Source organism: Bos grunniens, chromosome 21, assembly GCF_055505025.1.
Source record: "Bos grunniens cultivar Pamir isolate PY7600 chromosome 21, Bosgru_T2T1.0, whole genome shotgun sequence".
Taxonomy (NCBI): domain Eukaryota; kingdom Metazoa; phylum Chordata; class Mammalia; order Artiodactyla; family Bovidae; genus Bos; species Bos grunniens.
The window spans coordinates 49,123,430-49,135,915 of NC_141185.1; the positions used below are offsets into that span (position 1 = coordinate 49,123,430).

At 41.3% G+C, this 12,486-nt stretch overlaps 1 protein-coding gene across 3 annotated transcripts in view; it reads left to right on the plus strand.

Moving 5' to 3' along the window:
- The first annotated feature begins 3,830 nt into the window (after positions 1 to 3,830).
- AP3S2 (adaptor related protein complex 3 subunit sigma 2) overlaps positions 3,831 to 12,486 on the plus strand; it is a 41,212-nt gene continuing 32,556 nt past the window's right edge. For all 3 annotated transcript variants that reach the window (XM_086364575.1, XM_086364578.1, XM_086364576.1), the window contains exons 1-3: positions 3,831 to 3,963; positions 8,449 to 8,540; positions 9,232 to 9,343. In XM_086364575.1, coding sequence (XP_086220701.1) covers positions 3,895 to 3,963; positions 8,449 to 8,540; positions 9,232 to 9,343 — 273 coding nt within the window. In that variant the 5' untranslated portion in view covers positions 3,831 to 3,894. The remainder of the gene's footprint in view (positions 3,964 to 8,448; positions 8,541 to 9,231; positions 9,344 to 12,486) is intronic.

Genomic DNA, 12,486 nt, shown 5'->3' on the forward strand with positions numbered 1-12,486 from the left:
TTCCTCTATACTGACTATTTTATTATTAGGTATAAACTGAGCTGCTGCTGCTAAGTCGTTTCAGTCATGTCCGACTTTATGCGACCCCATAGATGGCAGCCCACCAGGCTCCCCAGTCCTTGGGATTCTCCAGGCAAGAACACTAGAGTGGGTTTCCATGTCCTTCTCCAATGCTTGAAAGTGAAGTCGCTCAGTCGTGTCCGACTCTTAGTGACCCCATGGACTGCAGCCCACCAGGCTTCTCCATCCATGAGATTTTCCAGGCAAGAGTACTGGAGTGGGGTGCCATTGCCTTCTCTGATAAACTGAGCAACCTCCCTATAAGAAGACAGCCATATCTTTTTTTTTTTTTTGGCCACGCCACGCAGCATGTGGGATCTTAGTGCCCCCACCAGGGATCGAACCCACGTCCTCTGCATTGGGAGCTCAGAGTTTTAACCACTGGACCATCAGGGGAAGTCCCAAAAGCCCTATGCTTTTGATCATGAACATTATCTTGCAGGGTAATGTGCCCATATCCACATCAATGAAGAGAACAGGTGTTGAAATCTACATATCCTAAGAATGGGTAGGGACTTAGAATGTAGATCCTGCTTGCCTCAGGGAAAGGGGGGTGGTGGTAAACTAACGAAGTCCCCTAATGGGTCAAACACAACACTAGATGCTTTCCGTGATGATAATTATAGTCACTGACTGTGGAGGGCCTCTTGGTTCTAGTACTTGTGCCAAGCATTTGCAGTGTTTTACTTGTTACAACCATCCCAAGAGGCACAGGTGATTATTATCTCCATTTTTTTTTTTTCAGATGGTTTTCATGGTTGAGATCCCAGCATGTATTATCATGGTTCAAACTGTCATTTGCCTTCCCGTATATTTGAGCCTGGGCTCAACAGTATGGCTGTGAGGCTTGGGATTAACACTTCATTTAGACTGACCGAAGTTACAGGTGGCTGGAGCGCTCATGAGTCTCTTCTGTTCTTGCTGCCCTTGTCTCGGTTCACATCTTTTTCTCTCACTGCGGCTACTCTAGAAGCCGCTTCCCTAGTGTCCTGTGCCTGAATGGGGCTCGCTCACCATTGAGCATGCTGGGACCTCAAGCACGTGGTGGCCAGGGAGGGCTTAAACAGGAGGAGGACTGGGTACACTGACTTGGGGAGAGGCACCCAGGGAGGGCATCCTGCTGCCCAAAGGGTAGGGTAAGCTCCTGTGGGCAGGCCACCATCCTAAATAAGCAGGCACAGTGTGTCAATCGGGAAGCCGGGGGCAACAGCTAGGTTCCGGGATCTCAGCAGGTTGGGGAGGGGCTCCTGGAGGAAAAGGCTATCATGGCTGGCGCTCAGAGAGTGATGGGAGTGGAACTGCGTTGGAGGTGAGGCTGGAGGTCAGGCATGGCATCTTCAGCATGTTAAGTGTTGATGTTTTGGGACATTATCCTTAATATCTTGGAAGCCAGTGATCCCAGGGAGAGTAATATGATCTTATTTGTATATTTCAAAGATTGCTTGACTGCAGAGAAACTGAAGGCAATGAGCCCAATAGGAGACTGCTGCTGTGGTGGGGGTGAGAGCCTAGAGTGATCTGGTCTATAGCAGCGGCAGAGGAGATGGAAAAATATTCAGGCAGGCAGGTGGAAAGGGACTTTCCAGCAAGAGAATAGGACCTACAAAGCCATGGAGATAGGGGAGTGGCCTGACCTTGGATATACAATTTCTGTACATGGTTACTGCAATATTATACCAACACATAAAATTTGATAATCCTTTTTCAACTGATGTTATATAACCATTGTCTATATTGCCACATAGTCTTCATACATTGTTTTTAAGATTGATTAACCTTAATGAAGATGCCCTGGAGGAGGTCATGGCTACCCACTCCAGTATTCTTGCCTGGAGAATCTTATGGACAGAGGAGCCTGGACAGGACTGAAGCAACTAAGCAGCAGCAGCAGCCTTAATAGTTCTGTCATTTTCCAAAATTTGGGTAATTAATTGATCTCTATTTGGAGCTATGTCAAAAACAATTTTAAGTTACATAGTTCTCTCACCTGCCTGCCCCTCCCCCTTGACTATATTTTGGGGGTAATTTCCTTAGGGATGGATTCCCAGGAGACAGATTACTGGAAATCTAGGGATTCTTTGTAAAGATCTTGTCATATTGCCAGATTGCTTTACTAAATTATCTCACCGGCAAGGCAGAAAAGGACTTATTTTCATGCTACTCTTGCCAGATTTGGATGTGATAATATTTTAAAAATGGATATTGATAAGGTGAAAATAATATTTTAACTTTAAAGTTAATACTTTAATTTTAATTAGCCTTTTCCCCCATTAATAGTGAGCTTAAATATTTTTTTCATCTTTGTTTCCTAGATGTATATCCTTGTTTGTTATTCAGTACCTTTGCCTATTTATTACTGAGGGCGAAGGTCTTTTGGGTTGGTCAGTTATATTTTAAATATAACCATTTTCCATATTTTAAAAACTTTTCCATTAAAAAATTGATTTACAGACATAAAAATTTTATATATTAGTAGCTATGCTGTTGCTAAGTCATGTTTGATTCTTTTTGACCTCATGGACTGTAGCCCGCCAGGCTCCTCTGTCCATGGAATTTCCCAGGCAAGAATACTGGAGTGGATTGCCATCTTTTCCCCCAGGGCATCTTCCCCACCCAGGGATCAAACCTGCCTCTCCTGCTTGGCAGGTGGATTCTTAACCACTGAGCCACCACGCAAGCCCTTTTGTGTATATACTTCTAGTCTTTTACAAAGTACAGTGTCCCTGTACATACTTCGTGTAATCTTTCCACTCACAGCTATGCCATGAACATTTCCCTAGACATAAACCTTTCACAACATGATTTTTTATAACTTTAATATTTCTCGTATGCACGTGGATCAATGCATTTAACCAATTTCTCATTTTGGAATAATGAGTTGTTGCTTCCCATTTCCCCCGAAATAAGACTACTGAGATGCACGTTCCTGAGGGTAAATCTTTTCACACATCCACAGTCGTTTTATTATACATTCTAAACTGCAAATGCTGGGTCTAATGTTCAATATATTTTAAAGGCTTTTTTATACGTATTGTCAACAGTCCTTTGGGCAGGTAATTCCCATTTGCAGCTCTATCTGCAATATAAGGACGTGCTCCACTCACCCCCACTAAGGTATTAAAAGAAAATACAAACCCTACCAATGTGGAGTCGCAGGTACCTTTTAAAAGGAATTGCATTAAAGATCCCTTAATTCCACCATTCGTTATCTACCATGGAGAGACAGCCCTTTTGCACGAGGAGGACTTTTGCACGAGGAGGCACATATGTAATTCACTACAGCACTGCTTGTAATACCAAAAAGTAAAGATGTTCCCTAATGTTCGGAACGCTCTGCAGTGTCAAGCGAAAAGCATGACCGTGTGTGTTGACGCAGACCCAGATAAAAAGAGGCGCCCGCGCGTCTTCAACCGCGCTTCAAAAGAGCGCGGCTGCTTTTGCGGTTTCTGCTTCTCCATCCCATCCTTTTCCGACTGGCTCGGCTTTGCGCAGGGCCGGGATTCTGCGGCAAGCAGTCGTTCTAGACAAAGGGCAGAGAGCCGCGTTCGCGCCCTGGCCAGACCCTGAGTGGGCAACCGACGCCGGCCAAGGTGACGGCCCTCCCCAAATTCGGTGTTCGCAGGAGCCTTTCCCCGCCAGCCAGCCTCCCATCCTAAAGAGCCTTCCTCCAAGGCTTGCCGGGAAGCCGGACTCTTCGTGGTCAGGTCCCTGGGCGCCGGGACATGTTTCCGGGGACCACTCTCAGCAGCGCACCAGCCGGAAGAGTCCTTGTTGTGGCGGAAGGAGAGGCTCCTCTGGAAGCAGCCGGTGGTGAAAGGAGCGTGGCGGGCAAAGATGATTCAGGCGATTCTGGTTTTCAATAACCACGGGAAGCCGCGGCTGGTCCGCTTCTACCAGCGTTTCGTGAGTGCGCAGCTTCGTCACGTCCTTTCAGGGCGCCTGCGCCCCCTTCCCTTTTTTGGGGCCGTACGGCGCTCGCGGGCAGCGGCCGCTGACCTCGGGGTCCAGCAACATGAGTGACCCCAGACTCAGCCTTCCGCGGACGGCAAGTCCCGGAAGGACTCTTCCAGTCTCAGGCCTTGGGTCCCACGCCCCGCTTCACCGGCTCTTCCCTCCCTCTTCCTGGACCCCGACATTTCTGTGCTATTCTGTGACACTTCTCCTAGAGTCTCGGGGCACTTTAAATGATGGTGGGGATGTGCCTCCTTGACAGCTTGAACCAAGTCTTATTAATCTTGTTGGTCGCTAAACGGAGTTTCCTGAGGAGGAAGAAATATGCAGCCTTTTAATGGTTTTGCTTTAGCCAGAGGATTTGAAAAATGCTTTCTTGGAATTATTTTACTTCAGTGTAGGCTAGGAGTGCCCAGGGACTAGACAGCCTTCATTCTGTAGAATTGAAGAAAGTTTCAAAGTGGGAAATATTGAGAAATTATAAATGCTGCCGCGTGGGGGCTCAGTGAGTGAGAATGCGAGTTCTCACTCACGAATTTTCCAAAGACGTTCCTCTGAAAAAATAAGCATCATCATTTGCCTCCTGCACCCCGACGTTTTATTTCTTCGTGGCTAGGTTTCAAAATGTTACGTATATAATTGGTGGACTGAGAAAACCATAAAGGGGAAAGTGTCAGAAAACTTACATTCAGGCTTCAGCAACACCTTCTTTTTTAAACCCTTGTGTCAAGTTAACAAATCTCTTTCAGACTTTATTTCCTCTTGTTAAATAGAATGAATAGAAATGAGAGAAATTTTGGGGGGGGGTACCTTTTAAATAGACTTGTATAGCTTGGTTACATTTTATTAAATCATACCGATTTATATTAACATTCAGTAACTATTCAGTTTGCATTTGTGTGTCAGTTTTTCTCAGGTTTTTAAAAGTGTTATTGTGATATGTTACATACCTACAGTTCACCTTTTAAAAATATACAGTGGAATGGTTTTTACTACTTTAAAAGTTATGCAACCATCACCACAATTTTAGAATATTTTCATTATCCCCAAAAGGAATCCCTACCCATTAGCAATTACTCTGTATTTCCTCAATTCGCCTAGTCTTAGGCAACCAATATCTATTTTCTCTCTCTCTAAATTTGCCTGTTCTGGACTTTTACGTAAAATGGGATCATACAATATGTGGTCTTTTATTACTGACTTCTTTCTTTTAGTATAATGTTTTCAAGGTTCATCCATGTTGTAGTGTTACCAGTTCTTTATTCCTTTATATTGCCAAGTTACATTCCATAGATAGGTTTCCCAGGTGTTGCTAGTGATAAAGAACCTGCGTGCCGATGCAGGGGACATAAGAGACCTAGGTTCAATGGCTGGGTGGGGAAGATTCCCTGGAGGAGGAAATGGCAACCCACTCCAGTATTCTTGCCTGGAGAATCCCATGGACAGAGGAGCCTGGTGGGCTACTGTCCACAGGGTTGTAATGAGACGCTAGTAAAGTGACTTGGCACATATCCCATTGAGTGGATCTATCACATTTTGATTATCCATTCATTAGATGCTATTTCTACCTCTGGCTCTTGTGAATAATGCTGCTACAAACATTCATGTACAAGCTTTTTGTGTGAGTGTGTATTTACATTTCTCTTGGGTATGTATCTCGGAGTAGAATTGCTGAGTCACGTAGTGACTTTGTAGTTGTCATTTGGATGAACTGCCAAACTGCTTTCTAAAGTGGCTATGCCATTTTACATTCCTATCAACAATATATAAGCAATACAGCTTGGGACTTCCCTGATGGTCCAGAGGTTGAGAATCCACCTTCCAATGGAGGGGACTCCTTGATTGGGGATCTAAGATCCCATGTGCCCTGGGGCAACTAAGCCCATGCCGCAGCTACTGAGCCTGTGGGCTTCCCTGGTGGCTCAGACGGTAAAGCGTCTGTTACAGTGCGGGAGACCTGGGTTCCATCCCTGGGTTGGGAAGATCCGCTGGAGAAGGAAATGGCAATCCACTCCCGTACTCTTGCCTGGAAAATCCCATGGACAGAGGAGCCTGGTAGGCTACAGACCATGCGGTCGCAAAGAGTCGGACACGACTGAGCAACTTCACTTTCCTTTTCTTTTGTGTGCTGCAACTAAGACTCAACGCAGCCAAAAATAAATATTTTTTAAATTCTAATTTTTCTACCTCTCTGTCAACATTTTCTATTATCTTTTTGATTAAAGACATTTTAGTAAGTATTAAGTGGATTCTCCTTGTGGTTTTGTTTTTTTTCTAATGACTGATTTTTTTCCTGCCCTTACTGACATTTGTATATCTTTGAAGAGCGTAGGATTTTTAAGAACTAAATTAGCTCCTTAGTGAAAATAACCTTGGAAACTGCAAAGTACTAAAAGATATGAGGGATTATGAAAATCACTGAGAGATGTAAGCAGTTGGTAATTTGCTATTTTGTTGAATTAGAAATTAGGTAGCCTCAGCATTTCATACTGCTTACCCACTGACTACCATCACTTCCCGGTAGAGTCAGATAAAAGGCTTTAGTTTTCAAGATTTCTTTCAGTTTAAAAATGCTGGTGCTTAGCATGTTTTGTATTTCTGGGTACCCAGAGTTAAGCCTTTACAGCATCCTGGCATCTTTGAACTTTGTGAGTTCTTTAAAATGGGAACCAGAAAATAGTGATTGATTTACTTAAACTTACAGTGTCCAGTTATTAGCAAGTTTTATTATTCATCCATTCATTAAATGTGGAGAGCCACTGTGTACCTGTGTAAGTCAAAGTTTTGAAACATAATTGCTCCACAATGATGTTTTTCCTCTTTTTTCTTCTGTTTGTTTTAAATAACCACTTCTAGCCTAAATTCAGTGCTATGGAGGGAAAGGGGTTAATGTTACTTGAGTTTATTTTCTAACTCTGAGGGTGAGTCCAGTCTGACAGTTTTCTTAAGCTTTGCTACTCAAAATGGTTCTCAGATCAGCAGCGTTCTTATTACCTGGAAACTTGTTAGAACTTCAGTCTCAGGACCTACCCCAGACCTACAAAATTAGCCTGCATTTTAACAGTATTTCCAGGTGAATCATTATTCAAACTCACTGGGTGGTTGTTGCTTTTTTTTGGCTGAGACACCTCGCTTGAGATATCTTAGTTTCCCTGCCAGAGACTGAACCTGTGTCCTTGGCAGTGAAAACGCAGAGTCCTAACCATTGGACCACTGGGAAAATCCCATTATACATTGAGATTTGAGAGCACTGGTTTATAGCTTTTAATTACTTTTGTCTTTTTTTTTTTTTTTGACCAAGAGACACATGGGATCTTAGTTCCCTAACAAGGGATTTGAATCCACACCCCTAGCAGTGGAAGTGCAGAGTCTTAACCACAAGACTGCCAGGGAAGTCCCTGTTTTTGTTTTAATAACTGATTTCTCCCTCTCCATATCCTTTTTTTTAAAACATACTTAATATGAACCTCATATGTATAAATAGAAATCAAATGTGGGTCATCAAGAGATCCCATCACATTTGAGCTTTCTGGTGTGTAGTAAGTGAATAGTAAGTGAAAAAAGGTATTTATAGATCTGCAATTGTTCAAGATTCAAATCTCTCAATAGAATATTTTCTGCTTTCTCAGTAGTACTTTGTTGGTCACACAGCATCTTATGTATAATGTCTGTATTACCGGTATTCAGTTCAGTTCAGTTGCTCAGTTTCCAACTCTTTGCAACCCCATGGACTGCAGCACGCCAGCCTTCCCTGTCCATCACCAGCTCCCAGAGCTTGCTCAAATTCATGTCCATCAAGTCGGTGATGCCATCCAACCATCTCATCCTCTCTCGTCCCTTTCTCCTGCCTTCAGTCTTTCCCAGCATCAGGGTCTTTTCCAGTGAGTCAGTTCTTCGCATCAGGTGGCCAAAGTATTGGAGTTTCAGCTTCAGCATCAGTCCTTCCAATGAATATTCAGGACTGATTTCCTTTAGGATTGACTGATTTGATCTCCTTGCGGTCCGAGGGACTCTCATGCAGGTTTTTAAAACATGTACATGACTACATCTTGACTTCCTTACAGTCGTAGATCTATTGACATTTGTTATTTGTCCTGGCATAGATGTTTTCTAGGGTAATATAAAATATTTCAGGACTGTGCCTTCTAGGTATTTTTTAACCTTGTATGAGAATTCTTTGACGCTGTATGAGAAATATCAGCTCACCTAGCAGGACAGTAATGGTTAGGGACTAGATATCTAGGTTAATATACCTTATTTTATTTCCTGTAACAGAGCCTTTTCCATTTGCTATAGATTCTCCTTTTATTTTTACCTCCACTCATCATTTCTGTCTTTTCAGGAAACTGGTACCAAATGTTCAGATCATTCCTGTTTGGAAGGGGTATAGTTTTTCAGGCTTTCCCACTGACTCACTTTATTTCTTTTATTCCATAGCCAGAAGAAATTCAGCAGCAGATTGTTCGAGAGACCTTTCATCTAGTTCTCAAGCGGGATGACAACATCTGTAACTTCTTGGAGGGTGGAAGGTAAATCATCAGTTTTCTCCGCATATATCCACTTTCGGGTGGCCTTCATCATGCCATTATTGCTTCTTCACGCAGTGCTTAAGTGTCGGGCAAGTATCTGATGCAGTTGAGCTGAGCTGAGCATAGTCTGCTCAGGGAGAGACTCAGCTCTGTTTGGGAAGCTATTAAATGATTGTGCTTCAGATATTTAAATGTTTGGTTCCTGGGAGAATGCTGCTGCTAAGTCACTTCAGTCATGTCCAACTCTGTGCGACCCCATAGATGGTGGCCCACCAGGCTCCCCCATCCCTGGGATTCTCCAGGCAAGAATACTGGAGTGGGTTGCCATTTCCTTCTCCAATGCATGAAAGTGAAAAGCGAAAGTGAAGTCGCTCAGTCGTGTCCGACTCTTAGCGACCCCATGGACTGCAGCCTACCAGGCTCCTCCGTCCATGGGATTTTCCAGGCAAGAGTACTGGAGTGGGGTGCCATCACCTTCTCTGTCCTGGAAGGATGGGTAGAAGAAAAAATGAAGTAAAATGGCTTTAGGCACCTCTGCCAAATTTGGTTGCCCTTCACCTGGTAGAAATGGCTTATTGTTTGGCCTACCCTCCTCCTTTGTTTTGGGCCCATTTTCATTCCTTGGCACAGAGCTTCTCTTTGATATGTTCAATTCCAATACAAGCTTTTAAATGTTTCCCATCCTCCACAGTTTGATTGGTGGCTCTGACTACAAACTGATTTATCGGCATTATGCTACCCTCTACTTTGTATTTTGTGTGGATTCCTCAGAAAGTGAACTTGGGATCTTGGACCTCATCCAGGTATGTGTAGCAGGTAATGATGGTAGCCACTTCAGAAAGTTTGGTCTGGATTTTTAGTAGCTAAAAATCTGTAGTAGCTAAAAATTTTTGATCTGTATGTAGATCCTAATTTAGTCAGTCTCTTTATTGATACTGGTAAACATTGCTGCATGTCCACCAGGTGGTGCTCTGAGAAAGCGCCTTAGCAACCCTCAACCATTCTTAGCGCTTTTAGGTTCTCTGCTTCTCCAGCTCTCACTGCCCTTGGCTTTCTTATGAGTCTGACACCAATTCCTATATGTATACTCCCCCCACCCCGCACCTGAAGCAAGTAACTCAGTTCTCCATGGACACTCACCAGGGGTCCCACAAATTTACTCAGCTCTGACACTTGTCTACCCAAAGATGGACACCGATGTCAGGTCCGAGTTGTCTGTCGCCTGTGCATTTGACTGACAGCCTGTAGATTGACTACGCCCAAGATTGCCTCCTCGCATGATTTCCTCCTCAGGTTCAGTTAATTTGCTAGAGTGGCTCACAGAACTTTATAGAGAAACATTTTACTCTGCTAGCTTAATGTGAAAGGATATAACTTAGGAATAGTCAGATGGAAGAGATGCATAGCACAAGGCAGGGGAAAAGGGCGTGGAGCTTCTGTGCCCTCTCCAGGCGTGCCACTCTCCTCAGATCTCCACTGTTACTAACATAGAAACTCTCTGAAACCTATCCCTTTTGGGTTTTATGGAGGCCTCTTTACATAGGCAGGATTGATTGAGTCATTGCCATTGGTGATTGATTGAGGCTGCATCCCCTCTCCCCTCCCAGAGATCAGTAAGTGGGACTCAAAGTTCCCAGTCATACAGTAGGTTCCCATGGCAACCAGCCCCCATTCTTTGGTGCTTTCCAGAAGTTAACCTTATTAGCAGAATAAGACAACCCTATCACTTTGGAAATTCCAAGGTTTTTAGGAGCCAGCAACAAGGATGAATACCAAATATTTGTCATTATAAATTATACTATCATGTCATGTTTTGAAATATTTTTTTAAGTATCAAACTAAATGATATTTTAAAATACATACTTTATATTTTCACTTGTAATTCTAGCCTGAAACAAAGGAACTTGATGTTTTATCTAATAAGTACAGTCTTGACATAGGTAAACATGATTTTTTAAGGCTTTTTGAAAATTAGAAATGGCTTACAGATTTGTTTTCATTACTTTCATGGAAATTGAGGTATGGGGGACCCTATACTGGGAACCATTAATTAGGACAATAATGGGTACAATATCATGTACCCATTATTTGTTACATGATATTCTAGATAGACTTTGTGTGACTTTAACAAGTCACTTAAGTTGAAAGCACTCAAAAAGAGCATGTGTAAAACCTAATAACACCAATTATAGAAAACTCTAGCTATAAAATACAAACTTTACTTGTTTACAACTATATTTTATTAAGATAAAATTAAAGAAGCTAAATTTAATAAACTTTAGGATAAAGAAATGGAAATTTTGAATGTGTATTTTTATTTTACATATACTATACTCTTCCAAAAAGTTATATTCTTGGATATAGTAACTTTTCATTTTATTTATATATTTTACCCATTCACATTCAGAAAATGATTTAGTAGTAGTTTAAAAATTTCATGTATCATATTCACTTATCATATGTAAAAGTATAAATAAATACTGGAAACAGCCAAAAAAGACTCATCTCTGTGGTAATTTTAAATGCTTTCTTAACACCTGAGTCAGATTGGATATTGAGAGTCAATGTGGGATAACAGAAAGAGCTCAAGATCTAGAATCAGAAAACCTAGGTGTGAGTCATGGATCCCCCATCTGGTATAGAAATCTTAGGTTGTTAGGATGGAAACAGACTTGCAGAGAACAAATGGATGTTTGTCAGGGACGGGGGATGGAGGTGGAAGGCAGCACAGGCAACGAGGACTGAGAATACAGACCTCTGGGTGTCAAACAGATGAGCCGGGACATAGTATACAACTTAAGGGATGTGATCCGTAATATTGCAGTAACTGGGTTTGCAAACAGATGATTACTAGTCTTATTGTGTTCATTGTATCATAATATATGCAAATGTAAAATCACTATGTAGTATATCTGAAGCTAACATCATGTTGTATGTCAACTATATTTCAACTAAAAAAATCCAAAATACTATGTCATAGAATTCAATTGTGACAATGTATTAAATATTTTACACTATAGAATGCCATAGGAGTATGCATGTAACACATGTATTAGAAAATAAATGAAATATAGCGATAATATATTTTTTAAATTGAGATGCAGTTTTTGGAGGAGATGCACTTCAGATATCTATGTTAACAAGACAAAGAGAAAATGTAACTTTATGATATTACGGACATTTATTAAATACTTAGGGTGCATTGGATTTGGGAAGATAGATAAATAAAAAGTGAGAATAATAGTAAGTAAGAGGTTTGATCTTTTAAAAGACAATAAAATCAATAGTTATCCTGATAAAAAGAATAAAAGTCAGGAAAAGAAACCATCAAAATGTTTTTAGAGGTTGAAATACATAGTTATAATGCCAATGTATTTGAAATAACTGACTCCAAAAAATAAATACCCAAAGTAGGTCCACAGAAAGACCTTGAATCCAATATCCTGATGAAATAAGAAAGGTTAAATGAAAAACTGACTCCCTAATAGACTCAGTAGATTTTTTTTAAATGTTAAAGTACAAGAAAACCTCTATTATGTAAGTTATTTTTTAAATTCAGACTAAAAACATCGTCCTGTTTAAGTGTATTTTATGGAGTAGATTGGTTATGATCCAAAAGCCTCTCAAAAAGAAAATATTAGTCAGATATGACATATTACTATTGGACAGAATTGTTCAATAAAATCTTAGCCAGTTATTTGTTGAAGCAAGGAGTCATGAGACCTGTCTCTTGTTTTAGATTCTCCCATTAACAAGCAGTGTGATCTTAAATCATTCATGTTTTGTTGGTGTAAGAATTTTTGTTTCATGTTTTGGCTCTGTGTGTATAAGCATTTGTTTTGATTTATAAGTAAGATGTTCTTTTTTAAGTTTTTTTCTCTCTGGAATACTGCATACTAAAAGAATTATTCAATATGTCCTAATAGTCTTTATTCCAAGGGTACAA